At 65.2% G+C, this 27,702-nt stretch overlaps 6 protein-coding genes across 7 annotated transcripts; 5 read left to right on the plus strand and 1 right to left on the minus strand.

The window, feature by feature from the left end:
• The first annotated feature begins 25 nt into the window (after positions 1-25).
• Positions 26-8,799, plus strand: NDOR1 (NADPH dependent diflavin oxidoreductase 1). 2 transcript variants are annotated; one of them, XM_030293397.2, is made up of 14 exons: positions 26-256; positions 648-676; positions 4,559-4,656; positions 5,570-5,668; positions 5,753-5,854; positions 5,965-6,174; positions 6,346-6,467; positions 6,578-6,798; positions 6,908-7,015; positions 7,199-7,313; positions 7,449-7,595; positions 7,694-7,812; positions 7,915-8,009; positions 8,097-8,799. In XM_030293397.2, the coding sequence occupies exons 2-14, from the start codon at positions 671-673 to the stop codon at positions 8,239-8,241; spliced, it is 1,587 nt and encodes a 528-aa protein (XP_030149257.1). In that variant the 5' UTR covers positions 26-256; positions 648-670; the 3' UTR covers positions 8,242-8,799. The 2 variants fall into 2 exon arrangements, with proteins under 2 accessions (XP_030149257.1, XP_030149256.1); XM_030293396.2 differs by having other exon boundaries at positions 33-256; positions 599-676.
• Positions 8,800-8,848: 49 nt separating this feature from the next.
• Positions 8,849-11,082, plus strand: LOC115499164. The gene is made up of 2 exons (XM_030292877.1): positions 8,849-8,877; positions 9,227-11,082. The coding sequence occupies exons 1-2, from the start codon at positions 8,849-8,851 to the stop codon at positions 10,311-10,313; spliced, it is 1,116 nt and encodes a 371-aa protein (XP_030148737.1). The 3' UTR covers positions 10,314-11,082.
• A 620-nt stretch (positions 11,083-11,702) lies between these two features.
• LOC115499702 (RING finger protein 208) lies at positions 11,703-12,763 on the minus strand. The gene has a single exon (XM_030293842.1). It carries the CDS (start codon positions 12,643-12,645, stop codon positions 11,848-11,850), a length of 798 nt encoding a protein of 265 aa, XP_030149702.1. The 5' UTR covers positions 12,646-12,763; the 3' UTR covers positions 11,703-11,847.
• Positions 12,764-16,036: 3,273 nt separating this feature from the next.
• On the plus strand, positions 16,037-17,573 carry CYSRT1 (cysteine rich tail 1). Its single transcript, XM_032595633.1, has 2 exons — positions 16,037-16,501; positions 16,788-17,573. The coding sequence occupies exon 2, from the start codon at positions 16,796-16,798 to the stop codon at positions 17,210-17,212; it is 417 nt and encodes a 138-aa protein (XP_032451524.1). The 5' UTR covers positions 16,037-16,501; positions 16,788-16,795; the 3' UTR covers positions 17,213-17,573.
• Positions 17,574-19,376: 1,803 nt separating this feature from the next.
• On the plus strand, positions 19,377-20,225 carry RNF224 (ring finger protein 224). The gene is given in 3 exon segments (XM_030292984.1): positions 19,377-19,414; positions 19,416-19,472; positions 19,760-20,225. Coding segments are annotated over 3 exon segments (561 nt in total).
• A 2,487-nt stretch (positions 20,226-22,712) lies between these two features.
• Positions 22,713-27,460, plus strand: SLC34A3 (solute carrier family 34 member 3). Its single transcript, XM_030294327.2, has 12 exons — positions 22,713-22,838; positions 23,108-23,197; positions 23,680-23,808; positions 23,899-24,042; positions 24,118-24,229; positions 24,312-24,507; positions 24,709-24,798; positions 24,895-24,982; positions 25,061-25,228; positions 25,311-25,427; positions 25,531-25,655; positions 26,889-27,460. Exons 1-12 carry the CDS (start codon positions 22,754-22,756, stop codon positions 27,351-27,353), a joined length of 1,809 nt encoding a protein of 602 aa, XP_030150187.1. The 5' UTR covers positions 22,713-22,753; the 3' UTR covers positions 27,354-27,460.
• Positions 27,461-27,702: the final 242 nt, after the last annotated feature.

Genomic DNA, 27,702 nt, shown 5'->3' on the forward strand with positions numbered 1-27,702 from the left:
AAGGGCGTCACTTCCGGCCACCACCGGAAGTCGGAAGTCCAAGCTGGTCCGGGCCACCTAGGCTTGCGGGATCTCTTAGCTGGTCCGGTGCTTGGGTGCCGGGGTTTCCCGGCGCGCCCGGATGCCGAGCCCGGGGCTTCTGGTGCTCTTCGGCAGCCAGACAGGCACGGCCCAGGATGTGTCGGAGAGGCTGGGTCGCGAGGCTCGGCGCCGGCGGCTTGACTGCCGGGTGCAGGCCCTGGACTCCTACTCGGTGGTGAGGGAGCCCTAGGGCTTGGGCGGTGAGACCGAGCAGGCCGGGGGCGCTAGCCCCCAGAGCCCTCGACCGCAGGGCACCGTGTGTTGTGTGAGAGCGGACCGTTCCATTATGGCGGGTTTGGGGGACAGGAAAACTTGGGGACAGTGGCAGGGCTTAGCACATGGAGAAACGGGCAAGGTGGGAGGATGGAGCCTGAAAGGGCAAAGGCAGGCCGGCCGCTCACGGGTGCTTCGTGACTCCGTTTGCCATACCTCCCGAGTGAAGGAGAGGGGCCAGGCTGCGGAGAGCATACCTACTTGCTACAGCCCGAGGTCTTAACACATGTGTCTTTTTGTTGAGGTGAATCTGATTAGTGAGCCCCTGGTGATATTTGTTTGTGCAACTACAGGCCAAGGAGATCCCCCTGACAACATGAAGGTAAGGCTGACCTGAAGGCTTTCTTTGCTCAGAAGCTCAGATCACTGCCCTGGACCCTCACTGTTTTCATTGCCTGGGGAGTCCAAGAAGCACAATGAACAGTTGCCCTCCTATATCTGTTGCACGTTAGCCGTGGATTTGGGAGGGAACTGGGGGCTCTGGCTGTCCTCCCTAATAAACTGTTCACAGGCCACTAAATAGCCTTGTTCTCCATTTTAACCTTTAATATTTTCTCCAGGGCTATATATGAATCTGGTGTGGGTCTTGTGAGTGTTTCAAAATTGTTGGACCTTCCTCTGGGAACATTCTTCAATTCTTTGACCATCTTTTGAACACACATTCTATTCCAAACATGATCTAGTGCTGGGAATCCAGCCAGGAACCTATTTCTTCCCTCAGGGAGCTCACAATATAGCAAAAGCAACAAGTTTAACAGGCAGTTACAATACGAGGAGATACATGCTGCCAGAGAAAGTGCCAGACGTCATGAGGACGTTAATAGATGCTATCTAGCCCAACCTGGAGGCTCAGGGAGAGCTTCCTGGAAGAAAGGAGTGTAGGCTACGTCCTGAGGATAAGTGGGGGCTAGCCAGGCACCAGGAAACTGGGAGCAGCCTGTGCAGAGGAGAAAGACCAGCTCAGGGAAGAGCAGAAAGCAGTTGGGGATGACAGAGCCGAGGAATGCATCAAGGGGGGGAGGGGAGACGAGAGGCAGGAAGCCAGACCTGATCCCAAGAAGCTGGACCGCCCCAGCAAGGTGGATGGGCTTGAGGTGAAGGGCCATGCAATCCACTGGGTGACAGTCATATTTGTGTTCTACCGAAACTGCTACGTGTCGACAGGGAGGGCAGGCTGTAGGAGAGCAAGAACAACTCAAGAGGATGCACAGTGAAGGCAGGAGGGGGGCAGACAGCAGAGAAAAACAAGACACCTTCCAGAGACGTTAAGGTAGAATTGAGAGGACGTGGAATCACACAGGCCTAAAAGCTGGGAACAAAGATGAAGTCGAGACAGGGATTCGGGCTCAGGGACCAGAGTGGATGGTCGTTCCACGCACAGAGATGGAGACCAGGAGGGCCAAGGGCTGGAAGTCGTCCAGGGGGAGATACAAGGTAGGTGTGGAGCTCTAGCAAGGACCCTGGGCGAGGCATGAGAAAGCCCCTCCCTTTCCCCTGGGACAGGTGGCCCTGAACACGGAGGGCATGGGAGGTGGAGAAAAGCCTGTGAGGGGCAGGAAAGTGGCTCCAACAGCAAAAAGAGGGAGTGCCCCAAATCCAAGGTCAAGGCAGGAAGGTGATTGTTCTGAGAGAAAGGTCTCCAGCACTCAACGCTGCACAGAAGTGAAGTAAGATAAAACCTGAGCAGAACTGGTAGGGTTTATCAGCAAAGGGACTGCTGGTGACTTTGGGGAAAGCGGTATCAGCGACTTACTGGGAGAGAAGCGAGGTCACAGGGGAGCAGCAGGTAAGTGGAGAGAATCTTAAGGACGTCTGTACATTAAACGATCACGAGAAAGATTCTGGCTGTGAGTGGGGCTAAGGGGTTGGAAAGAAGATGTTAAGGTGAGAGAGACCTGTTAAAGGCTGGTGGTGGGGGAGAAAGAGGCTCATGACCGAAGAGCAGGGTCAGAGCAGGGGACGATGGGAGACATGGGGCCAAGACCCCAGCACAGTCAGGAGAGGTCTGAGACAAGAAGAGGGACAGGAGAGAAGGCAAGTGTGAGGGGATCAAAGGCAGGAGGCTTTGATCGTGACACAGGACATGGGAGGGGAGGGGAGGGGAGGGGCAACAAAGACCTCTACGAGGTCAGCTGGGCTGGGGTGCAGACTGGACATCAGAAGCCAACAGCATGAAGGTGGTGATGGTCACCCTGGATGAGGGTGCACAACGAAGACTGCAGGCATGGACACCTCCACGGAGGTGGTCAGGAGGGGCCCTCCCCGGCCACAGTGCGACCTGCAGGCTCCTTGGAGAGGCTGCAGACTGAGGTCCCAGGAACACGGAGGAGGGGGCGTGGCACCTGCTGAAGACCAGGCTTAGTGACCAGCTGTGTACTAAACAGGAAGACACTGGCTGCCTTGCCTCAGTCCTCAGAACACTGTGGTCAGGCACGTGCCCCCGGCTAGTGGACCAGAGGAGCCCTCTGTGGGGAAACTAACCACAGTGCAAGTCCCGCAGGATCCCGGCCACGAAACGCACGTTGGGTGACAGGCCCAAACTCACAGTTTTCTGTCAGCGTCTTAAGTACAAATAGACCACGAAGAACCACCATACCCTCAGGTACCCTGGAGGAGTAGAGGCGGAGCAGGCCGTCCAGAACTCGGCACCCACAGGACAGGAAGGGACACACAAAACAGGGCAAAAGCTGGAAGCGCTGGGAATGCTCTTTAAGACGATAGCAGGAAAACTTGAAAAGATCAGAGAGCAGAGTTGAGAAATTCTCCTGGAAAGTGTAACCAAAAATGAACGAGGAACCAAGAAAGGAAATAGCAAAATTCTAAGGTCGTGTTAGTAACCTCGGAATGAGAAACAGTGGGGAGAAACTGACCAAAGAGAGCAACTAAGAAAACATCCCAGGACTGAAAAAGGGTCCACCGGGTACTTGGGAAGGGCCCATCTTGAGTGGAATGGCTCCCGCCAAGGCGCATCATGGTGGGTTACGGCTCTCGGGGATCGAGAGTGCCCAGGTAGCCGGTGGGGGACAGAGGGGGACACATGATGCTGGTTTCTCAGCAGCGGTGGCCCAGCTGAACCAGCTTGGAGCAAGGACTCGGGCTCTTTGGAAAAACCATTTCCACCAGAAGTGTGCCCTGCCAACCTGCCAGTCACTGTGAAGGGAGGGCCCGAGCATTTGCAGGTGCGGAGTTGTGAGAAGTGTACCTTCACTGGGAAGGATATTTTTGGCAAGCTTCGGGAAACAGGCCTTTGAGGAGGAGCATGCAGGAGAGGTCTCCAGAGGCAGAGAGTGTAGTCCCCAGTACTGGCTGACGCAGCTCAGCCCTTGGGGTGTGGTCCAGGGTGGTCCAGGACCAGTGAGCAGAGCTGTGCCCCAACAGGGCCCCTCCATGCCAGTTATGAAGTACAAGGGACGTGGAATGCAGCTAAAGCCTGGACCACATGTGAAAGTTGGTGTCCAGGGCTCAGGTCACCACGGGCTGAAGGTGATGGGGAGCTGTATTTGAGAAGTGCTTCTGGAGGCCTGTGGGGGGGCTGGGGCAGAGTGTGGGCCAGACAGGCTCCAATGAGGGTCCCCGGAGGGGAGAAGAGGCACCTGGGCTGTGACCTTGGGGGTCTGGCTGTAAGGCCCCTGGGTTGGCCAGATGCATGGAGGTGAGGGTGTCCTGGGGAAGGACACAGGTCTGGGTCCTTGGCCGTGAGGGTGGCAGTGAGCACAAAGCAGCCTGGTGGGGGCCCAGGGCTAGAAGAAGGCGCCAAAAGAGAAACTTGGTTGATGGGATGAGACTAGGACCATGGAGGGGTCCTGTGGTCCCCCGAGGTTCAGAGCTGAGAACAGAGGGGTCTTTGGGACACGGGGCTCAGTGTGAAGGGAGGAAGTGGTCCCAGGGGCAGCCTGAGCAGGAGCAGGTGCCACTCCTGCCCTGGGGAGGCAGTGGGGCAGGTGCCAGTAGCCCTCACAGGGCCCCCTGCCCAGGAAGGGGTGGGGCTCCACACTCTGGTGGTGGCTCTGGGGCAGCTCTATGGTTTACGAGTTTCTGCCTTTTTCCGAATCTTTTGCCATTGTGATAGAATAAAAAATGGTCTGGTTTCAGTAACAAAGATCTGAAGGAACAGGGAGGGTCTAGGTTGTGGCTCCTCCCTACTCCACCCTAGGGCCCTGGTGGCCCAAAGCAGGGCCTCTAACTTGGCTTCTTCTGGCTGTAGAACTTCTGGAGGTTCATATTCCGGAAGAATCTGCCACCGACTTCCCTCTGTCAGATGGACTTTGCTGTTCTGGGCCTCGGGGATTCCTCTTACGCCAAGTGAGTAGGGGCAGGAAGGCTGCTGGCCTGCAGGGACTGCCCTTGGGGTTGAGCACAAAGTCCTGGTGGAGGGACAGGTGACTCAGCCCCCAGGGCTCCTTCTAGACTTTGGGCCATGGCCAGGCTGTGGGGACCATCGGGGAGCATCTGGGCTTGAAAGGTGAGCAGAGCACAGACAGGAGGCTGGCAGGACAGGAAAGTGGGCACCAAAACTCCGGGGTGGGCCCAAGGTGTCTCGTAGGACAGGAAGTGGCGTCTGGAACTGGACATCAGGGGCCTCAGGCAGCACCATAGGCTGACACGTGACTTAGGGCAGCAAGGGCCTACCTGGCTCTTCCCACTTTTCCATGAGATATTTGGGCTCACGAAGACAGCACAGTGGGATGAGGCATGGGGCCCGGAAGACCCCCCAGCCCCAGGAGCCACCTCCAAGGCCACTGCTTCCCTGGGTGTGGTGGCATGACCGCCTCGGCCTTGTTCTTGCCAATTTTCAGGACCTATCTGTATCCTAAGCCAAGAATGACGTTGCTTTGCGTGCTTTCTTAAAGAAGCACCGGGGAGTTTGTGTGTGAGGGTCCGCACGTCATTAGGTCACTGAAACAGTCCAGCACAGGGTGGGCGGGGTGGGGGTGGGGGGTCGTTGGTCGTACCAGCGCTTCCAAAGCCAGACACGACAAGGGCAGGACTGTGCTCGCTGAGGTGAACAGGGCAGCGCGACACTCCTGTGCCCAGGGTTTTGTTCTGTGCACAACATAGACGTTGGGTCACGGCAGCACAAACACAGGCATCTTGCCAACAGCGCTCTCTGGGAGGGGTGTCATTCGAGGCCTGGGGTCCTCTGCTTCTTCGGGGCTGCTTGCCCTCTGCCCTCCGCCCAGGGCCTGCCCAAGCAAGCCTGGCTCTCTCTCTGTAGGTTCAATTTCGTGGCCAAGAAGCTGCACCGACGGCTGCTGCAGCTTGGGGGCAGCGCCCTCCTGCCTGCGTGCCTGGGAGATGACCAGCATGAGCTGGGGTGAGTGGGGCGGGGGCAGCTCCCCTGCAGGCCCGGCCGGGGGCAGGGGCCCCTCAGAACAGCGCGCACATGCTCTCTTTCCAGGCCCGACGCTGCTATTGACCCCTGGCTGCACGATCTGTGGGAGAAGGTGCTGGGGCTCTACCCGGTGCCCCCTGACCTTGGCGTGATCCCCCCCGGAGTCCCGTGAGTGTGGGCCTCGGTGGGGCTCCCGCAGGTGCAGTTAGAGCGGCCTGGCCGCGGGGCCACTTGTGAGGCCCTGCTGACGGCCTGACGGGTGTGTGTCCTCCCTACAGTTTGCCCTCCAAGTTCACCCTCCGCTTCCTTCCGGAGGCCCCCAAGATGTGCTCTGAGGAGCAGCATGTGGCCGGTGCAGATCCCCCAGGTCCCCCTTCAGAGCAGCAGCCCTTCCTGGCACCCATGGTCACCAACCAGAGGGTCACCAGCCCCTCTCACTTCCAGGACGTACGGCTGATCGAGTTTGACATCACGGGCTCTGGGCTCAGGTGAGGGGCCTGAGACACCAGGTGGGTGGTGGCCGAGGGGTGGGGGGGGGGGTGCCGGCCGGGCTGCAGGGAAACACATCCATCCGAGGACCGCCGCCCCCAGCCCTCCCCTGAGCCCCCAGTGCCCTGCCCGCACCCTCCCTCACTTTTCCCGTTGGCTTTCCCATGCAGCTTTGCAGCTGGCGACGTGGTGCTGATCCGGCCCCAGAACCAGGCCAGCCACGTCCAGCAGTTCTGCCGGGTGCTGGGCCTGGACCCCGACCAGTACTTCACGCTGCTGCCCCGGGAGCCAGGTGAGCCCGGGGACCCCGGCTGCGGCCACCCTTTCTCTCCGCCCACCCGGGGTCTGCGGCCTGCCCAGCCGTGTCCCGACCCCTCACAGGCTCCCCGCTTCCTGCTGCAGGTGTCCCCTGCCCCACACAGCTGCCCCAGCCCTGCTCCGTGAGGCACCTCGTGTCCCACTACCTGGACGTCGCCAGCGTGCCCCGCCGTTCCTTCTTCGAGCTCCTGGCCTGTCTCTCTCCCCACGAGCTGGAGCGGGAGAAGCTGCTGCAATTCAGTGCCCCCCAAGGTCAGGAGGAGCTGTATTCGTACTGCAACCGGCCTCGCAGGACCGTCCTGGAGGTGCGGGCAGGCGCGGGCAGGCGCGGGCAGACGGGCAGGCCCAGGGCTCTGAGCCACAGCCACGTGTGGCGGTGCTGGCCGGAGCCTAGCCGGGGCTGTCTCTGCCCAGGTGTTGTGTGACTTCCCACACACGGCTGGAGCTGTTCCCGCAGACTACCTGCTGGACCTCATCCCCCCGATCCGCCCGCGGGCCTTCTCCATTGCCTCCTCTCTGCTGGTGAGGGTCTGTCGGGCAGAGCCCAGGACCGGCTTCAGGGATGCCGGGATCGCGAGGGGCGGGGGGCCGACCCTCAACATCTGCCCCCCGTCCGGGACCGCCCGGGTGAAGTGGGGCGGAGTCTGAGGCCGGTTGGCAGGCAGGCGGCCCCGTGGAGCACAGCACCCGCCATCCCATCCCCAGGCTCACCCCTCGAGGCTGCAGATTCTCGTCGCTGTGGTGCATTACCAGACGCGCCTCAAGGAGCCCCGCCGGGGCCTCTGCTCCTCCTGGCTGGCGTCTCTGGATCCTGGGCGAGGTGACCCCTGCTTTCTGGAGGGGGGCGGGTAGAGCACTGGGCCAGGGCCCCCGTTCTCCTCTGTGCACCACAGCCGGTCCTGGACCGGGGCCCTGGCCCTCGGAGCCTCCTCACGCCTCCTCCCTCCTGCCGTAGGACCTGTCCAGGTGCCTCTGTGGGTGCGGCCCGGGAGCCTGACCTTCCCGGAGACACCGGACACACCTGTGATCATGGTGGGTCCCGGCACCGGTGTGGCCCCTTTCCGAGCAGCTGTCCAGGAGCGGGTGGCCCGGGGTCAGACCGGTGAGCACGCAGGGCCTCTGGCAGGGTGGCAGCTGGGGCTGCCTGGGCCGAGCCTCACAGGCCTGGGTCCAGGCTTGAGGCCACCTGTGATCCCCCAGGAAACTTCCTGTTCTTCGGCTGCCGCTGGCGCGACCAAGACTTCTATTGGGAATCTGAGTGGTTGGAGCTGGAGAGGAAGGGCTGCCTGACCCTCTTCACAGCCTTCTCCCGGGAACAGGTGGGCGTGCTGGGCAGGGCGGTGCCGGCAGGGAGGGGGCCAGGCCAAGGATGCACCAGCCCCATGCTCCGCCCCCGCCCCCTCCGCTCCCCCTCCCCGTAGGAGCGGAAAGTGTACGTGCAGCACAGGCTCCGGGAGCTCGGGCCGTTGGTGTGGGAGCTGCTGGACCGCCGAGGCGCCTACTTCTACCTGGCGGGGTGAGCCTGGGCCCCCGGGGGGTAGGGGTGGGAGCCGGCCCTCCGGAAGTCCCAGCCCTACTGAGCCCTCCTGGCCCGTCCCTCCAGCAATGCCAAGGGCATGCCGGCAGATGTGTCAGAAGCCCTGACGTCCGTCTTCCAGGAGGAGGGTGGGCTCTCCGGCCCTGATGCAGCCAACTACCTTGCCAGGCTCCAGCGGATGATGCGTTTCCAGAGTGAGACGTGGGCCTAAGAAGCCATCCTGCCAGCCTTGGCCACTCTAAACGCTGCCCTCTGGGGGGCTACTGTCACCTTCCACCCTGTCCCCTGCACAGCCTCACTTCAGTCAACCTGGGGTCCTATACCCAGCCCTGACATCGCTGCTCACTCACCACCCCACCCCTGCCCCCATCCAGGGTTGCAGGCTACTGCCGGCCTTTCCCCGCTGGCCCCAGCTTGGGTCCTGGTCAGGATGGTCCCTGGGCTGCCCCACCCTGCATAAGGACGGGGCCCCAGGAAGGAACGGGCAGCCTGATGGGCATCGGGGGCTCCCCAGACACCAGCTTCCAGACAGCATGCGAGCCCAGAGAGCCTTCTGAGGTTGTCCCAGGGGACAGCAGTTTCCCAGTCCCCCTCTGCCACATCTCTGTGCCCACCCACAAAGTACACGGTGCTGTCGCAGGGCCTCGCAGGGCCAGGGCTAGGGCTGGAAGGCAGGACCAGGGGAGACCCCCAGCTAGCACACTCTTTCCTCACCCTGTTCCTGGAACACCTCCGTAATAAACTGTGGGCTCTTGTTGGCTGTTTCTGACCTGCTCTTCCTCGTGCCTGTCTGGGTGCCTCAGGGCGTGTGTGGGCCCATGGTGTCTGGATGGGGACAGCAGTCGTGGTGAGCACAAATGCACCACAGCTCAGCCGTCTTTGCTGCAGTAGTTTCTCCGGGTCTGAGTCTCTGCGATGTGTCCTACTTGCCCACGCTGTATGGGCTCTGCCCGGACTCCGACAAGCAGGGGGCAGCCTAAGCGGGCCCTGGAAGGAAGGGTGAGGGGAGGCCCTGGCCAAGTGGGGATTGACCATTCCTTGCCAGTCCCAGGAGTAGCGGTCCCAGGAGTAGCAGTCCCTCGGGTGGGAACGGGGCGGGGGGTGGGGCAGCCATTGTCCCCGCCCCTGGGAAGGGCCTTCGGTGCTCCGAGGGGAATTCCTGTAGGAGGAGTCGAGCCCTCCCGCCTACCCACAAGGCTGCTGCCTGGAGTCCGCCTGTCTGTCCGCCAGTTGCCGACACGGGTGGGCCGAGGCGGCCACGTCCGGGCTGGGGCAGATCCCGTGAAGACGGCATTCGTGGGCCCAGGAGCTGCCCGGAGCCAGCACGAGCGCTGGGGCCCAGGTGAAGTTGACTTTCCGGGGTGGGGCGAGGCTGCGGCAGTTTCGGGGCCCGTGCCAGGCCCTGCCCTCACCCAGAGGGCCGCACTGACCTTCACGGCCCCAACCACCCTCGTCACCACCCTGGGGACCCCACCCACGCATCCTGACCCCTGCCCTGGGGCCCCCACTCATGGCCCCTGTGACCTCAGCGCTGGGCTCCCCCGTCCACCTTCCACAGGCCCTGAACGCCTGGCCCCCCCGCACCCAGGGCTGGCAGATGAAGAGGTGGACGGCAGGGTTCTTGGGAATACCCAGGGTGCAGGGGCTGGAGACAGTGAACCCCTCCTGGGGGCCACAGCCACAGCCTGCCCCTGGGCTGGGAGAGCAAGGGAGGGTGAGGAGGGGGAGCCAGCGGGGGAACCGGGGCAGGAGGAATGCCCCATCTGCACAGAGCCCTACGGGCCCAGTGAGCACCGCCTGGCGCTGCTGAACTGTGGCCACGGCCTGTGTGCGGACTGCCTGCACCAGCTGCTGGTCGCGGCCCCCAGCGCCGACCTGGGCCGGGTCTGCTGCCCGCTCTGTCGCCAGAGGACACCCATGCTCGAGTGGGAGATCTGCCAGCTGCAGAAGGAGCTGCTGCAGGCGGACGGGCCCCAGGGCCCACGGCCCCCCACGCCCCCCGCACCTGCCCGCCGCGGCCCTGGGCCCTGGGCGTCCCTGGAGCACCGGTACCAGCTCCGCTTCCTGGCAGGACCCGTGGGCGGCCGGGGCTGCCTGCCTTTCCTACCCTGCCCGCCCTGCCTGGGTGCCCGGCTCTGGGCCTTGCGGGTACGGGGGCCCTGCTCCCGCCGCCTAGTGCTGCTGGGCCTGCTGGCCCTTGAGCTGCTGGGGCTGCTGCTCATCTTCACGCCGCTCATGCTGCTGGGGCTCCTCTTTATGCTGCTGGACCGCGCTGGCCACTAAGCAGGGCCCGGCACACCTGCGCCCGTGCCACCAGGGCCGCCGAGGGGCCAGGAGGCCCGGGCTTGCCCTGAGGCCTGATGGCCGAGCTGAAAAACCCAAGACTGAGTGGGGCACTGGCCTTCGATCAAGAACCAGGTCTGGGGCCAGGGCTACCCAGGGACCTGTGTTCAGCCTCCGACCGAGCCAGAGACTTCAAACTACCCTGCTGCCCAGACGCTACTGACGCCCAAGGGCGGTGCCGGAGGAGGTCTGCAACCAGGGCCCCCCAAGCACCCCCTCGATGGAAGGGTCCCAAACTGACACAGCCGTCTTCACCCCGTCTCCCTGCCCCGCCCGGCCTGTCTGCAAGAGGGACACAGCGGACACGAAAGTGAACAGAGACGTCTGGTAGTGAGGTGACTCCTTGAAGAGAGTGGGGCCCTGGGTGCAGGTCCCCCCACCTGGTCACGTTCCAGATGAGGGCCAGTGTGTATTCCCTGAAGGACAGGGCACCAGAGGGGAGGGGCCCTTGCCGCGCAAGCTCAGGCCACAAATAGCTCCCTCACTGGCTGGGTCAGGACCCAAGGGGGCGGCCCGAGCGGCCAGGTGCCCGAACTGCAAGGAACAAGGGCCCCGCCAGGCCTTGGAGCTGGGGAGCACTGAGCTGAGGCCCAGTGCCCTGCAACCTCATGTCATCGAGCCCTTTATCTAAAGGACAAACACAGAACGACCTCGCGGGCTTGTGCCCAGCGCCAGGAATGGCTCTCAATAGACAGCAGCTCTCCTGAAACCACTGTTACTGTGTTCTTGCTTCTCTACCCCTTCTTGGGCATCCGGGGAACTCTCCCCAACCCTTCCCTCCTCCCCCCTCCACTGCAAAGGCTCTTCCCCAAATCCAGGTAGTGGAGTATGAGATAGAAGGCCCCCGAGGCCTCCTACCCCACCGGGATCTCAGCCAGTCTTGGTCTCAGTCCTGGCTCAGATTGGCCCAAAGGCCCTTCCCATTCAAGCTCAGAGGGTCTGCTGGGCACCAGGAGCCCGGTGGACTGGGGTGTCGCCCGCACAGCCGCCCCCACATCCAGGAGCCGGTGCAGAGGACGTGTCTGCCCGCCCTTTGCCCATTCTGCACCTCTGCCCACACCAGCGCACACAGAAGGCTGGCTGTGCACAGACGTGCGGGGCGTTCACGTGCACACACGTACATGCACATCCAGGCCCAGCGCTCCTGAGCGGCATGCCTGGCCCAGCCTGGTCCCTCCCTGGCAAGCAGAGCAGGCTGGCCCCAAGAGGCACTGGGCCTCCCTCTGGTGGCTCCAGGCTGGACCCTGTCTGGGCCACAGCCCTGGGCACAGGCCGCAAGAGCAGGCTTCAGTCCAGGGAACAAGGTGCAAACTTTGGCAAAGAGTTTTAATGGCAGAGTTGGTTGCAGCGGCAGTGCCACACGGGGAGGGGCCGGAAGCGGCGGTGGGTGAGGGGTCGACAGGCGACGGGGCAGGGCCGGATCCCTGAAGAAGCGGCGAGCAAGGACTGGCGGGCAGCGGCGAGCGGGCGGGTGCTACATGATGGAGCAGGCGGACAGCGGGTTCCGCACGTGGCAGGTGCACGCGGCCCCGCAGTACTGCCGGAAGGTCTGGTAGCAGCTGCCCTCCGGCTCGCCCCCCCACTGGCCCCCGGATGGGGCGGTCAGTGCCTCGGGTGGCAGGCGGCTCAAAATGGACGTGTTGACGGCTAGTGCGGCCAGGCCGTAGTCCGTGAAGAGCACAGTCTCCCGGCGGCAGGTGGGACAGGAGATGAACTTGTACTTGGGGCAGGACTCATAGAGAATCTGCAGGCACTGCTCACACACGGAGTGCAGGCAGGACAGCACGCGGGGCCGCCGCTGGGTGACGTTGTACGTGTGCCCGCAGGTGGGGCACTCCAGGGGCTCACCTGAAGCCGGTGCCGCCGTGGCGGGGGGCCCCGAGGCGGCAGGGCCGGGCCGCACCACATACTGATTCACAATGACCTCGTCCGCTGGCGCCACGCGGGGGAAGCCCAGCTCCACACTGCCCTTTCGGGGCCGTCGTGGCAACGGAGGGGTGCGGGGCGCCCCATCCAAGGTGGGCATGTCCCCCCCACACGCCTGGTTGACGATGATCTCTGTGTCTGAGGGCCAGGCGCGTTTGGGTGCGAGAGCAGGGGTGGGCCTCGGTGCAGGTGGGAAGCACGCGGCAGCCGCCTGCAGCTCGGGGAACTTCTCAGGGTGAACAATCTTCATGGCCTCCATCTTGAGGATGACATGGGGGCCCTTCAGGCAGGACATGAGGAGGCCCGGCCAGCCACTGCCCACCTCGGGCCCGGGGTCAGCCGGCATCCGGCTGCCTCCAATCACATTGGGTGTTCGGGTGGGTGGGGGCGTTGGGTGAGGCCGGGGAGGAGGAGAGGGAGCAGCGTCCTGGTCCTGCCAGGCCTGGTGGGGACCCCGGCCGCCCCGAGGACTCCTGGGGGCGGCCGGCGAGAGCTGGGGGGGCAGGGCCCCCCCCAGTGGCCACAGCGGCTTCTCCGGTCCAGTCCTAGGAGGAGGAGGAGGAAGAGGTGGGGGGGGAGGAGGGAGGCGGGGGCAGGGGAGTACAGGAGGCTGCCCTGGGCTGCAGGTCTGGCCCAGGGGCTCACCCAGGGTCTCTGGCTGCTGAGGCTGGAGAGGGGGCGTGGGGGGGGCTCCCCCTGCAGCCGAGGTCAGCAGTCCCTGAGCAGGGACATCCGGGCAGGCAGGGGCTAGGTGGGCCCCATGGCTCCAGGACAAGGCTCCCAGGGAAGGCAGCTAGCCTGAGCCCAGGCTGCGGGAGGCCCCAGGCCGCGGGCTCGGCGGCGGCGGCGGCGGCGGCGGCGGCGGCGGCGGGAGCAGAAGAGAGGCCTGGACCAGGCCCGAGCTGCAGGTGAGAGACAGCGTGAGGGCAGCGCCCAGGGCCCACCCTCACCCCGCACAAAAGACAGGGCTCCCGACCTCTGACCCTCACCCTCGCTGGACTTGGGACCCAGCCCCCTCCCCAGCCCCCGCCCCCAAGGCCCAACCCCTGCCCGGGTGGGAAGGGGAGGCGAGTCGCGACCCCGCGGCCGTCCCGCCCCGCCCCGCCCGAGCTCACCTGCCCCAGCCTGGCGTCCCCGGGCCGCGCGCGCCGCCGCCGCAGAGGTTGTCTCAAAGGCAGGCCCGGATGCGACGCCCGCGCCTCGGCCCGGCGGCTCCAGCGGCTCCGGCGGCGACCTCGGGCGATGGCGCGGCACGGCGGCTCCCAGGGGCGCGGGGCTCGGGGCGCGGGGCGCGGGGCTCCGGGCGGCGCGGCGCGGCGGCAGGTGCGTGCGGAGCGTGGCGCGCTCTGCGGCGGAGGCGCGGGGACCGCAGTGCGCGCGGCTCCCGCCCGCGCCCGCAGCGCCACCCCCCGTCTGGGGACCCGCGCGGGGTCCGCGGGGCGGGGCCAGTCTCTCAGCCGCCCCTCCATCGCCGCGGGCCTGGTGCCCGTTCCCGGGGTTGCCCTTCCCTGCGGGCCGCGTGTGAATCGGGACCCCCGCGACACCCCTTTCCAGTACTCCCACCCCAGTCCTGCTTGACCGACCCTGGGTCCTAGTCGAGTACCCCCACCCCCAATTCTAGAAGGCAAATCCTGCTTTTCGAAGCCGAGACCTCATAATGCCAGAGGGAAGAAAAGAGGAGCAGACTGGGGGGTCTCGGCAAAGCTGGTTCCCATAGCCCCCCCCCCCCAGGACTGCCGTGTGTCCTCTCTCCCCACCCCCGGAGAGTCAGCGTCACTGCTGTCCTTCCACTGTGCCCCCAGTAGGCATGCCTCTGGCTCACAAGTGTAACCAGGTTGTGGTCAACGCTGACAGGCTCAAAGAGGATGATGTGACCATGAGGCTGAGTAGGTGTGGGCAAGCAAGCTAGCAGAGGAGTGGATGGAGAGGGGGACAGTCGTTGGGAGAAGGGTCTGAGGACAGGACTCATGGACAGCTGGACAGGGTGAGGGGTATGCGGAAGGTCCGACAGACAGCTGGACAGGCCAGTGGGGCAACCCACGAGGACACGCACCCGCCCAGGGTGGGGTGGCCCTTTCCGCCATCCCATCAGGTCAGCACGTGCCCTGCTGTCACGTATTTGTGTGCTAACCTGACCCCACCCAGCATGGAGGCCCCATTCCTTTCTGTTTCCTCAAGCCGGGCTTCCCTGATTCCCTGGTGTCTACCCTCTCTCTGCCTGTGGGGAACCCTCAGGTGAGAGAAAGGACAGAGGACGTGCTGGCAACTACTGGGCGGGGGACCACAGCTGCCGGGGACCTCCACAGTGCCACCCCCTGACCTAACCCAGCTACCACGTGGCAGGCTAGCACTCCAGTGACCAGCACTGGGCCCTGTGCCTGACCCTGGACAGTCTCAGCCTCTTCTGACCACAGCCCCTCCGCTCTGTCCAGGCCGAACTGCACCTGGCTATGGGCCTTGCCCCGCTCCTTCAGAGAGGTCGCTGTTCCTGGTGACGAAGCCCACGCGGGCAAAACAGACTGGAGCAGCGTAGCTGTCCCATGGGGCCCGACTTTGCTGCTCTGTGTGACCTCAGGCTAGTGTCTGGGTCTCAGTTTCCAAAGCCATTTATGGAGAGCGGGTGTGGGAGGTGTGCAAGTGAGCAGGTGCCTGACGGGACGGGCAGCGAGAGCCTTATGGGCTCTGGTTAAGATGGACAACTGAGAGAACCCCGGTCAGGGGAGGGCTAGGCGCCCAGCCTCGGCCTCCCTCCGGGGCTGCTCAGCTTCCCACCCGCCCGCTGGGCGAGCACCCAAGGAGGCACCAGCCACCAAGCCCCACCCCTTGCCCCGAGGCCCCGCCCCTGGGGTGAGGTCCCGCCCCCTCAGGCCCACCTCCCGAGCCCGCCCAAATCCGCGCCTCCGGAGCTCCGGCGGTCAGAGCTGAGCGGCCTAGGCCGTGTCCTGGACCGTCCGGAGCAAGCAGACCCCGAACCGGGTCTTTAGAGAAACCTTGGAACGCGGAGGCTTCTGGGGAATAAAGTTCCCACCGGCCATCCTAGGCCTGTTTCACGCATGCGCCAGCCGCCGCCTCGCAGCAAGGGGCGGAGTCTGTAGGGGCAGTGGGTGGGGCTTCTAGAGCCTGCGCAATGAGCGTCTGTCGTACACCTGCGAAGTCCGAGGGGCTCGGGGCCCGCTTCCCTCCACACCCGGTGCCGCAAAGGTGGAATTCGTGTCCGGACCGGTCTGACTGGCCTCATGCAGGCCACCCCGGTCACGCTGGCTTCTGGGCCACCTCTGATTTGATCCCGCCCTTCCTGGGGGCTCCGTTGGGCACCAAAGACTGGGGGCGCAGGTCCTTGACCCACCCTACTGCCCTAATCGCTCCGAGGGGTGAAGATCACCAGTGCCAGGCCCAGACCCAAGTACTCACATCCATTGTCATCCCGTCACACACAGACACACACACACACACACACACACACACGCACAGACACATGGCGACCCTGTGTGGCAGGTGCTACCTGCCAACTTACAGATGAAAGCGGGAGACGCTGGTGGGGTGGGGAGCTGGTGGTGGTCCCTGAGCGTGCCGAGAAGCTGCCTTTTCAGAAATGAGCTACAAACAACACTTGCGAATGAAGCCCCTGTCGTCGCCAATTGTAAGGTCAGTTTTAGCAAAGGTGTGTAAATAAAACATTTTTTATCAGTTAGAAACCTATAAACCTCAGAGCAGTTTGTGCTCTCAGACATCTTAGCCTCTGTCTGCCAGGCAGAGGCTGTTGGTTGAAGTGAGGACCTCTGCCCTCTGCCTCAAAACAGGGGCCCTGAGGTAGGCGAGTGATGGCTGGGCTTCCCCAGCCCACCGCAGGCCTGGGAGCTGAGGCTGACTTCAGGCTCACCTCCTGCCCTCCTTCCTGGCGAGCTGCAGGTCCTGGGAGGGATGACGACGTGCCTCAGACGCATGGAGGCTGAGTCACCCAGGCTGGCCGTGCCCCCTCGGAGCCCAGGCTGGGCCACCACCCACCTGAGAAGGAAGGGTGGGTGGCTGCTGTGCTGGGAGAGCTGGGGCCTCCTGGGATCTCGGGAACCCCATCTTTGAGCTCCGCCCCACGGCCCCGCCCCTCCCCAGGAGGGAAAAGGCAGCTGCCAGTTGCTGGCCTCACAGGCACTGGGACCCGGCCCACAGGACGAGAGGGGACACCGCTGCCGTCAGCACTGCAGGTGGGTCCTGGGCTGAGGGGCTTCCCTGCACTGGGGCTCGGCCACGGGGACGGCACAGCTGCATCTCCCAGCCTCCCCACCCCATCCCCCACTGCCACGCAAGGAGGGCAGCTGGGAGGCCTCGGCCCTCACACCCAGCTCACTCCCGTGCGCACCCACACGACACATAAGCCTTGTACACCCTGGTGTCTCCACAGCCAGGCCCTTTGCGGGTTGGGCACCCTCTTGGGCTGCAGCTCTGCGCCTCCGCTGAGCTGATTCTGTCTCTTCTGCCTGCCCCCGCCAGGCTGGGCCATGGACCCACATGAGATGGTCGTCAAGAACCCGTATGCTCATGTCAGCATCCCTCGGGCTCACCTGCGGCCTGATCTGGGGCAGCGGCTGGAGACGGCCCCTCCTCCCTTGGGGTCCCAGCCTCTGCCTGTGGGATCCTGCACCTCGGAGCCCACCGGGCTCCTGCAGCCCTCCGAGGAGGCTCCAGGGAGCCGGGGGGCCAAGGGGACCACCCGGGTCCAGGGCCAGCAGAGCTGGCGGCAGCCCTGCAACCCCTACAGCGGTGGGCAGCGCCCGGCAGGACTGACCTACGCCGGCCTGCCACCCATCGGGCGCGGGGATGACATCGCCCACCACTGCTGCTGCTGTCCCTGCTGTTCCTGCTGCCACTGCCCTCGCTTCTGCCGCTGCCACAGCTGCTGCTGCGTCATCTCCTAGCCCAGCCCCTGCCGGGCCGAGGGGCCTCCCGCAGGACCCCAACATGGCTCAGGCAGCCACAGCGGTGCCCACATGTTTGGGGCAGCCACTGGACCATTGTCGTGGGAGGTGGCCGCTTTCCACCCTGGATAGGAGTATCTACCCGCCACAGAGGCCAACAGCCCAGCTCCGGCCCCTTGAAACAGAGCCCTGGGCACTGGCTGTAATGGCAGCCCTGGGGACACCCTTGACCACCTCCCTCAGGGCCCGCAGCCCCGGCAATAAATCAGAGTGACCTCTGTTCTGGTGACTCTTCTCTGCTGCTGCCCCCTTGAAGTGGGTCCCGGGCTGGACACAACCACCGGCCTCAAGCCTCTGTGGTACATTCAGGGGTGGGGAAGCCACTGATGACATCCTAACCTGTGCTGCAGGTCTCCGGTCCGCCCAGAGGCTGGACAGGAGGGGTGGGAGCGTGTCCCCTGCCCTGGCCCAGACGGGCCCGGGTTCAAGCTGTCTCGTGTTCCTTAGGGCTGAGGCCGAGCCTGAGAGGTCAGCCAGTGGGTCAGACGATAGGAGGATGTGGTGTTTGGAGCCAGGGGGGTGGAGCCCTAAGAAAGGCCTCCAGGAGGAGGGTCACGTTGGCGGGACTGCGCGGGTGGGGCCAGCACTGGCAAGTTTCTCGGAGCGGGGGCCCAGGCAGCCAGGACCGAGCCCCGCCCACCCGTGAGTCACGGCCCTACCTCGGCCGGGGTGTTTTTCTGGTTCCCCGTGAAATGTCCCATTCCCGCACATGTGTTGTGTGGCACCCAAGCCATGCTGCTCATCTGGTGTCCAGCCTCCAGGGCCTCCTGGAGGCCTGGCCTGGGCCTCCCGGACGAGGTGAGCAGAAAAGGAACTGGCCGGTGAGGCCCCTCGGAGAACATGTCTCCCCTCTGTCTGAGCAGGGTGATGTGCCTGCCGGGGTGGGGGTGGGGGGACGAGCGGAGAGCTGAGCTGCTTAGCACTGTCCTCACCTCACTGCCGAGGGGAGGCTGGGATGCCAGGGCAAGGAGCGAGTGGTGGGGCCGGCGCTGGGCACTCTGTGCTCTCCAGGGCCAGGCAGGGCCAGCCAGAGGAGGAAGCCGAGCTGGCCTTGCTGGATGGACGGGTCCCGGTGCCAGCCCTTCCCCGACCCAGGGTGACCGGCCACAGGGCAAGACCCGTCTCTGGGTGTGGGTGGATATGCCATTGGCCTGACTGTACAGGGGCTCCGGTGTGCCAGTTTCCTGGCCCCTGCCCCGTGGCCTGCCTCTACCAGAGGATGACCCCACCCAGGCCAGCCCCGGAAACCTGTCCAACCGGACAGAGAGGCTGTGGACTGCCAGGGTGGTAGGAGTAAGGAGGAGCCCCTCTGGCTCTGACTTCCTCCCAGCTGAGTAGTGAGGGTGCCGAGGGTCCTGGCCCCATCCGGACCATTCTTGACACACCCCGTTCTGCTGTGCCCACAGTCATGGTCACTGGGCTGGCCTGGGGGCTATGGCCAGGCAGATGCTGGGGGGGCGGGGTGTAGCCTCTAATGGGGTCGACCAGGGCTAGCCGCAGTGCCCTGCACCTCAGGGAGGTTCTGGGTGGTCCCTGCGTGTGTGTGTGTGGGGGGGTCTCCACACCTGTGCTTGAGCACCCCCTTGGGACCTTGTGGGGCTGGCCACTGCCGTATGATGGGGACGGAGGGGACAGACCAGGTGGGAGGAAGGTGCTGGGACAAATCAACTTGGACACACACACTATGATTGAGCTTTGGGGGAGCAGGACCCCTCGGGGCTCGGAGCCCGTGAGGGTTGTAGCAGGTTACCTGGAAGAGGCGGTGTTGGAGCTGGGAGCCGAAGGGTGGAGACACGCGGGTCAAGGCCGGAGAGCTTTCCTGGTGTGAGGTGGGGGGAGCATTAAGAGGAGGGTGGGAGAGGGTCTGGGCGGCCGGGGTGGGGACAAGGACCATGGTGAGCTGTGAAGCCGGGCCTGGGTGGGGGCCTAGTGGAGCTGGGTCCAGGCACGGAGGGGTGTGTGGGGGGGGGTGAGGGCAGACTGGGGGGGCACCCTATCTCCTGCTGAGTTGGTGGTGCCTGGTGGATCCAGTTGCAAGCGCTTTGTGGCTGAAAGGAGAGCCCACTGCCTGCCTCCCTGCTGCCTCGCCTGTGCTCGGCCAGTAATGCGAGCCCCAGCGAGGGAGCCGCAGGGCGGCCTGGGTCCCCCCCTCAAGCCCCGGACATCCTCTGGACGGAGCCGCCCATGAGAGCGGATGCAGGTAAGAGAGGCCTGGGGCTCAGGCAGGCTGGGGTGCGGGGCGGCGTGGAGCTGGGCAGGAGGGCCCAACCAGGGGGACAGGATGCTGCCCGGTCGGCAGCCGCAGGAGCCCCGCCTGGGCCCAGGCCCCGGCCCCGGCGTCTGGGGCCCCCACTGGCCACCACCCACCCTCTCAGGCCCGCAGAGGCCCAGGCCAACCCCCCACCCCCGGGGTCGGGGCCCAAACGGTGCCAGACGGCGGCAGAGGCAGGCCGGGTGGGCTGCAGCGCCCCTGCTCGCCTCCCCCAGGATGCTGCGGCCAGAGAGCTCCCGGGGCGCCGAGGAGGGGACTGCCACTGGGTCCCGGCGCGGTGACTGCATCATCTGCTACTCAGCCTACGACCTGGCCGGGCACCTGCCGCGCCGCCTCTACTGCGGCCACACCTTCTGCCAGGCGTGCGTGCGGCGGCTGGACACGGTGGCCCACGAGCAGCGCTGGGTCCCCTGCCCGCAGTGCCGCCAGAGCACACCCACGCCCCGTGGAGGGGTGGCCATGCTGGACCTCGACCTGGCCGCCTTCCTGGCTGTCAGGGCTGAGCGGGAGCCGCCTCGCGTGGAGCCCCAGCGTCCCGCGCCCCCCAAAGGCAGCACCGCTGTCACTCAGCAGCCAGCCAGGCTCCGCCCCACCTTGGGCACCCAGCCCCACTTCCCCCAGCCCAGACGCTGCTGCAGCTGCGGCCTCTGCTGGGACACCCTGGACAGTCCCCAGGTCTGAGTCCCAGCGGCTGCCACCGCCCGCCGAGGACCTGCTGTCCACGGCATGCTTGTCGCGGAACCTCCGACTGCCGCGCGACCAGCCCGGAACGGCCTGGGGCCCCGCACGGACACCCCCAGACCGCAGCCTAAGTGTGGGGGCTGTGCCCATGGTACCGTGAGGCTCTTTGAGAAGCCGGTTACCTCTTTCCCGTCTTGGCCAGGATTCCAGGGCTTCAGGCCAGCCTGACTGTGTGCGTGGTGAGGGCTGCTGCGCTCAGAGTCTCCTGCAGGCCCAACCCAGGCCTGGACTCAGCTCAGAGGACGCCTCCACGGGTCTCTGGCTAAAAAAGTCCCACAGGTGGGAACCAGAGCAGAGAGCCGCCTCCTTCAGCCCTGTCTTGCAAAGCATCCCTGTGAAGTTCATTTATTCAACAAAGCTCACTGAGCACCCACTACGTGTTGGGCACTGTTCCGGCAGGGTCCCCTGCAGGCACAAAGTCCCTGCTGTGACAGATGTCCAAGGAGCGGGCCCCGGGGCGCGGCTGGCTTTAGGCCCAGAGAGGCTGGGGGCCTGCCCGAGATTGCACAGCTCAGTAGGACCACTCCCACACTGGGCCTTTTCCTGGCCTTCAGCTTTCACTTCCGTCTACCTCACGATGGCCACCACACAGACCCTTCAGAGGGGCCAGAGAAGGTTCCGGAGGCTGTGGACACAGACATTCCCTCAAGTCAGGCTGCAACATCCCCATCCCCATCCCGAAAGGAGCTGTCACACTGTCACACTGCCTCTGGGAGGAACTGCTGGGCCTGCCCCGGGCGGTGGGAGCAGGACAGGGAGGGACGAGAAAATTTGCTGAGAGGACACTCAGAAACCTCCTCCTTCTCTGGGGCAAAGTCCCCCAGGGCACACGGCGGTTGGTGGGCAGCAACTATACCAGGGCACCGTGGCCCAAGGGGGAGGGGAAGGAGCATGCCCCAGCAGGGGCAGCAGGAAGGGGACCGACCCCGAGAGGCACCCACAAGCCACGGCGCCAGTCAGGACCCTCCGGGGGGAGGGAGCAGGATGGGCTGAGTCTTCCGGTCCAGGTGGGACAGGCAGTGGGCTGGGCAGCACCGCGGCCTGGGGGACGGGCCCTGCCCCCGCCCCCAACCTGCAGACGGAGGCGCAGTGCCCTCCACCATTACTGCCCGCCACTGAGGCTGGGCCCGCTGGGAGCACTGCTGGGCCCAGCCCCGCCCTGAACTTGGGTCTGAACTGGAAGACTTCAGGGGCTAGGGCCCCCCCCACCCGGTGGGTGCAAAGCGCCTCCCTCCCACTCTTCTGATGGGGTAGGGACCACCATAGTAAGGTCTGCAGAGCTCAGGGCAGACTTCTCAAGGGGCCTCCAGGCCAACCAGCCAGAGTGCCAGCATCCTGCCCTTGCCCTGCCCTTCCCCGCCCTACCCAGGGCAGGCGGCACACAGCGTCTGGTCGTGCCACACAGGGGTCTACTTACGCTAGTCCTGCACTCAGAGCCTGTGCCCAGCCCCGCAACACCCCTGGCCTGGCTCAGGACCCATCCAGGGAGGAAGCCCACTCGAAGAGGGCTGGGCTGGGGGCCCAGAGCACCTGCCACAGGGCAGCAGTGCAACGTGGACAAGGCAGGCACCTGGGGCTGTGACAGGTACCCCTCGGGAGCCTCAACTCCTGGGTAAACATTAATGGGGCCCAGTACACAGCAGGTCATGTGTGCGCCCAGCAGATCTTTGACCGGCAGCTGCTCCCGCCCTGTGTTTCCTCCCCGCAGGTGCCCCCTCACTACCCTCACAGGTAGGAGCTTCCAGAACCAGGTGGGGGCCCAGGGACATCGAGACAAGGGCTGGTGACCTCCCGGCCCAGGGCTCAGGCCCCACCCTGAGCCTCCTGAGCTGAGGACAAGAGACAGGAGGGAGGGTGACAGAAAGCTCTCCAGTACCTGGACCCTGGGGCCTGGGAGGGAGATGGGGTAGACGACTAGACGGGGGATCCAGACCCAGAGGGCTGAAGAGAGGAGCCTTGAGGCGAGGTGGGGGCACCCAAGCCCCTTGCCCTGCCCCCATCACTGGGGGTGGGGCCCTTATCAAGCAGAGACGTCACGGTCTGGTATCAAATGCCAAAGTCTAAGCTGGGACCATCTGCAGTGTCCCTGATGACACCTGATAGGAGAGGTCCCTGGGTTCCCGGCTCCTAGCCACTTCCGGCACCCGGCACCCTGTGCCCTGGGCCACCCACCAGGTCTTCTTCCAGCCAGGACCAGCGAGGGAGCCAGGGAGCCAGGGTCCCCTCGACTCTGCCCCCGAAACGGCACTGGGCTCTCCTGACAGCTGCCTGAGGTCACTATAGCCATCCCCCATAGATGGACGAAGCAGGAAGTCGGCAAGGCGGGTGTGGGGGGAGGGGAGGGAAGACAGATCTCAGGTTAGAGGACCCCAGGACCTGGCGGGGCAGAGGGAGGCTATGTATCTGACCTGCTTTCCCCGCCCCCAGCAGATCCAGGCCTGGGCCTGGTCTATCCCTGCCAGAAATCCATGCCGAATTCCCTCACGGGTGGCCAGGTCCCACCCCTTACTCTGGACACAGTTGGCCTGGTGGACCGGAGCCTGGGAAATGCAGGTACCAAGAGCCCCAAGGGACCAGGCCTCAGCCTGCCTCTCTGCCTATCCACTTAGCCCCTGACCCATTGCTCTGTGCAAGTGGGGAGGGGGCTCCTGCCTATCTCCTGGAGAGCCCATGGGGACCCATGACAATTCCAGTCAGGGCCAGACAAGCTGGACGCCCCCTTTCCGCTCTCTTACCCCAAGCCCCTATGCCACAGTCCCCTTCACCCCCTCTGGCCCCCCACCTGGGGTGTCCTTGGCCCTACTTCACCTTGGCTCCTGCAGGGACCTCCGGTTCTGCCCCAGTCTTGGAAGACGGGAAAATGGACCCCTGGGCCCTCCCTCAGCTGAAGGACACTGGACAGTCCTGGAAAGGTAGGTCTTGAGGTGTCGGGTAACAGGCCAAACGGGGCTCTGACCCCCCAGGGTCTGAGCGTGGAGAGGGTCCTTAGGGAGAGAGCGCAGGGAGGAGGTTTGCCTCAGCAGGCCGTATAGAAACCTACAATGCAGACCACCGCCCCAGGGATCCTTGTCCCTCAGATCAGCTGCCTGCCCTGTCTGGAGATGAGAGCCACCCTGACCCAGCCTGCCCCTCCTCCTGCCGGCCAGTAGGCTTCTGGGAGGCCCCAGGAGTAGTCTGCTTGGCCATCCTGCCAAGGAACAGAGAGGGGACCCAGACCCTGCCTTGGGGGACAAGGAGGCAGGCCCAGGCCCTGCCCTGTGAAGAGACAAGGAAGGGGGACCCTGGCCCTGCTCTGGAGGGAGACAGGAGGAAGTGGCCCGGGAGGCATCATGGGCAGGGCAGGGCTGGGGGGGGGGGGGCTGGCACCGGGGACAGCCCTGTCCTGTGTTCTTAGAGCTCAGCGTGGCCGGCAGGGTGCTCCGGGTGGCCACTGGCTTCCTCAAGGCCTGTGGACTCCTGGGCAGCCTCTACCTCTTCATCTGCTCCCTGGACATCCTCAGCTCCGCCTTCCAGCTGCTGAGCAGTGAGTGACGGGGGTGAGGTGTGGGGGGTGGGGGGCAGTGTGCGGGCGGCCTGTCGTGCACAGCTTCAGGGCGCCGCTCTCTGGACACAGGCAAGGTGACTGGAGACATCTTTAAGGAAAACGTGGTGCTGTCCAACCCCGTGGCTGGACTGGTCATCGGCGTGCTGGTCACAGTTCTCGTCCAGAGCTCCAGCACGTCTTCCTCCATTGTGGTCAGCATGGTGGCCTCCAAATGTGAGTGCACCCCCTCTCCTCCCGGGACGGTGGTGGCTGGGCAGGGTACGGGAGGTTGATGCAGCACCCCCACAGTGCTGACCGTCCAGGCGTGTGTGCCCATCATCATGGGCGTCAACGTGGGCACGTCCATCACCAGCACCCTGGTCTCAATGGCACAGTCAGGGGACCGAGATGAGTTTCGGAGGTGAGTTGGGAGCTGGGGAGGGCCGGGGGCCGCAAGCCAGGCCACCGCTGAGGCCACCGACCATCCCTGCTCGACGCGGCAGGGCCTTTGGCGGCTCAGCTGTTCACGGCATCTTCAACTGGCTCACGGTGCTGATCTTGCTGCCACTGGAGAGCGCCATAGCCCTGCTGGAGAGGCTCAGCGCCCTGACTCTGGGCGCCACCAGCCTGCAGCCTGGGGGGCACGCGCCCGACATCCTCAAGGTGCTAACGCAGCCTCTCACACACCTCATTGTGCAGGTGAGGAAAGTGCTGCCCTCGGGCGGCCCCTCGGGCCGGGGAACGCGGGGAGTGGCGGGGGGGTGGGGGGGGGGGAGAGCCCCAGCCTCCGTCCTGGGCCCTGCACTGGGTGGGGGGAACAGAGGGCAGAACGAGCCGGGCTGCGGGCGTGAGTCCAGGCGAGCGGGTCCAGTACCCGGTCACAACGCCTCTCTCCCCCAGCTGGACACCGATGCGATTGCAAGCAGCGCCACGGGCAACGCCACCAACAGCAGCCTCATTAAGCAATGGTGCGGCACCAGGGAGGTGATGGTGAGGTGCCTCTGACCCCTGATCTCTGACCTGCCGAATTACTCGGTCCCGCCGGCTCTGAGCCGGTCCTGAGCCTGCCCTGCCTCGCCTCCCCAGACCTCGGGGAACAGCAGCGACTGTGGAGCGGCGGCCTCCGGCCCCTGCCCTGAGAGGAACGGAACGGCTGCGGTGGAGCTGCTGCCCTGTGAGGCCCCGCCCCCGCCCCTCCGGCCCCGCCCCCGCCCCCCCCTCCCGCGGTTCACCAACCCCGCCCTGCCCCCAGGCCACCACCTGTTTGTGGGGACCACGCTCACGGACCTGGCCGTGGGCTTCATCCTGCTGGCCGCCTCCCTGCTCCTGCTCTGCACCTGCCTCGTCCTCATCGTCAAACTGCTTAACTCTGTGCTGCGCGGCCGCATCGCCCAGGCCGTGAGGAAGGTCATCAATGCTGGTGCGGCCCGGAATGGGGGCATGGGGGTGGGGGCGGGGCCGGCGGCCGGGCGGGGGGTGACCCCGTTCCCCCCACCCTGCAGACTTCCCCTTCCCCTTCAGCTGGCTCAGCGGCTACCTGGCCATCCTGGTGGGCGCCGGCCTGACCTTCGTGCTCCAGAGCAGCAGTGTCTTCACGGCGGCCGTTGTGCCGCTCATGGGTGAGTGCAGCGGGCGGGCCGTGGGCCCTGGGCCGTAGGCGCGAGGACTCAGGCCCGGCGGTGACCTCCCCCCCTCCCCCCCCCCCCCCCCCGGTTCCCCCAGGGGTCGGGGTGATCAGCCTGGAGCGCGCATACCCCCTCTTCCTGGGCTCCAACATCGGCACGACCACCACAGCCCTGCTGGCCGCCCTGGCCAGTCCCGCGGACATGCTGCTCAGCGCCCTCCAGGTACCACCCTCGCCGCCCTCCCCGGCCCCCTCGGAATCCAGGCCTGAGGCTTCCCCCTTGGACTCAGCTCCCTCCTGTCCAACCCCGCGGCCAGGCTGGCCACGGCCCAAGCTCTCCTGGGACCCATCTCCGGCTGCTGGGTCGGACCCACAGCCCCACGTCCTCAAACCCTAGGGATCCTGTGGACGTCCCTCCGAGCCCCAGCCCCGCTCTTGCTCCCCTGGGCCCACGTCATTTCAAGGATCATGTGGTCTTGGGGGCCTTCTCTTCCTTTCTGGCAGCCCCTGCCCAGCCTCCCTCGAGGAATCCCCGTGCTCCACTCCCAACCCTGTGCTGCTGGCCATGCTCCTTCAAGGCATCCTGGTCCTGGGGGGCCTTAAGCCCCTCTATCGCACCTCCCCTGGGATGCACCCCCCTCCCCTACCATCTAAACCCGACAACATGCCCTCTTTCTGCCAAAACCCCGCCTCACCTGTGCCAGGTGCTCCAAGTTGCGGTTGCACACGACCGCAATTCTGCCTCCAGGATGCCTCCCTCTAGTCCCCTAGCCCTGTGCCCCACACCCAGTCACATTTAGTCCTGCCGACTCCGTCTCTAAGTCACCCCTTCTTTGGCCCACTGCCCTGGCTCGAGTTTCCGTCCACCACTGGCTCTGCCCCAATGCCCAGACAGGCACAGCTCCTGAAAGCCCAGATAGATCTTCTGCCCACCAGGACATGAGCCCCAGCCCCCCCCCGCCAGCCACCTGCATTTTTACCTCTGCTCTGTCCACTCGGATCCTCTCGGTGCAGGGCCCTGGTCCACCCCCTCCAGGAAGCCCTCCAGACTGCACCTTTCACACGGACTCCTCAAGTCCAGCAGCCCCTGGAGGGGACTATGTTCTCTGCACGTGTGGCCCTGCACCTCCTCCCCACAGGAGCCAGGCCAGAGCCCAGGGGAGGGCCAGACCCATGTGGTCATTGGTGGCGTAGTCACCACACTGGGATGCCGGACTGGGCTCCCTAAGTGTGTGGGGGGGAGAGGAGGCGAACCTGAGGAGTGCACCCACGCCTGGCCGGAATCTGTCCCCCTGGGTGGCCCTTTCGGGCCGACAAGTGGACCTCTATCGGGCTCCGGATTTAGTACCCTTTAGGTTGGGGGTGGGGAGGAGGAGGAGCAGGTGTCCTGGGTAGCCTAGGGGGACCTGTGTGCCAGGCCCAGGCTCCCAGCCCCTGCCTGCCCCCGGACCTCTAGGTTGCCCTCATCCACTTCTTTTTCAACCTGGCCGGCATCCTGCTGTGGTACGTGGTGCCTGTCCTGCGGCTGCCCATCCCGCTGGCCAAACGCTTCGGGGACGTGACCGCCAAATACCGCTGGGTGGCCATCGCCTATCTCCTGCTCAGTTTCCTGCTGCTGCCGCTGGCCGCCTTCGGGCTCTCCCTGGCAGGGAGCACAGTGCTGGCTGCGGTCGGAGGACCCCTGGTGGGGCTGGTACTCCTCGTCATCCTGGTCAATGTCCTGCAGCGGCACCGGCCGGCCTGGCTGCCACGCCGTCTGCGGTCCTGGGCCTGGCTCCCGCTCTGGCTCCATTCTCTGGAGCCCTGGGACCGCCTGCTGGGCCGCTGCTGCCCCTGCAGGGTCTGCAGCCCCCCTCCGGCCGCTGCCAAGGAGGCCCACTGCTACGAGAACCCTGAGGTCCTGGCCTCCCAGCAGCTGTGAAGGGTGGGCACCCCCACTTCGTGGACTTCTGGGTGCCCTGGGGGATCCCAGTAGCAGGAGACTTCCGAGTCACCTAGCTTGGCTTCTTTCCAAATAAACAAGGCTATAAACCAGGTGTGAGTGGTCTTCCCTCCCCCGCCTGGGGACGGCCCCTGAGCTGGCTCCCGGGGGACGTGGAGGTGGACAAGCGCCAGCTGTCCCCCAGCCGGCACTCGGGACCCACTGCAAGTCCACGTGGGTGTGGGCACGCAGCTGGCCCCCGAACCCCAGGCCGTAACCGTTTCTCTCCTGAGCCTCCAGGGAAAGAAAGGGCCAAGCGGCTGCCACTCTGGAGGTGGAGACATCCCTC

This window comes from Lynx canadensis, chromosome D4, assembly GCF_007474595.2.
Source record: "Lynx canadensis isolate LIC74 chromosome D4, mLynCan4.pri.v2, whole genome shotgun sequence".
Classification (NCBI taxonomy): domain Eukaryota; kingdom Metazoa; phylum Chordata; class Mammalia; order Carnivora; family Felidae; genus Lynx; species Lynx canadensis.

What these genes read in the sequence shown, in the direction of transcription:
- NDOR1 (XM_030293396.2), top strand. Translation starts at nt 122, where the DNA reads ATGCCGAGCCCGGGGCTTCTGGTGCTCTTCGGCAGCCAGACAGGCACG. An exon ending in ATCCCCCTGACAACATGAAG is followed by an intron (nt 677 to 4,558) that starts GTAAGGCTGACC and finishes TTCTGGCTGTAG; the next exon opens with AACTTCTGGAGGTTCATATT. An exon ending in CTCGCAGGACCGTCCTGGAG is followed by an intron (nt 6,799 to 6,907) that starts GTGCGGGCAGGC and finishes GTCTCTGCCCAG; the next exon opens with GTGTTGTGTGACTTCCCACA.
- LOC115499164 (XM_030292877.1), top strand. Translation starts at nt 8,849, where the DNA reads ATGGTGTCTGGATGGGGACAGCAGTCGTG. An exon ending in GGATGGGGACAGCAGTCGTG is followed by an intron (nt 8,878 to 9,226) that starts GTGAGCACAAAT and finishes CCTACCCACAAG; the next exon opens with GCTGCTGCCTGGAGTCCGCC.
- LOC115499702 (XM_030293842.1), bottom strand. Translation starts at nt 12,645, where the DNA reads ATGCCGGCTGACCCCGGGCCCGAGGTGGGCAGTGGCTGGCCGGGCCTC.
- CYSRT1 (XM_032595633.1), top strand. Translation starts at nt 16,796, where the DNA reads ATGGACCCACATGAGATGGTCGTCAAGAACCCGTATGCTCATGTCAGC.
- SLC34A3 (XM_030294327.2), top strand. Translation starts at nt 22,754, where the DNA reads ATGCCGAATTCCCTCACGGGTGGCCAGGTCCCACCCCTTACTCTGGAC. An exon ending in GACCGAGATGAGTTTCGGAG is followed by an intron (nt 24,230 to 24,311) that starts GTGAGTTGGGAG and finishes TCGACGCGGCAG; the next exon opens with GGCCTTTGGCGGCTCAGCTG. An exon ending in GAGGAAGGTCATCAATGCTG is followed by an intron (nt 25,229 to 25,310) that starts GTGCGGCCCGGA and finishes CCCACCCTGCAG; the next exon opens with ACTTCCCCTTCCCCTTCAGC.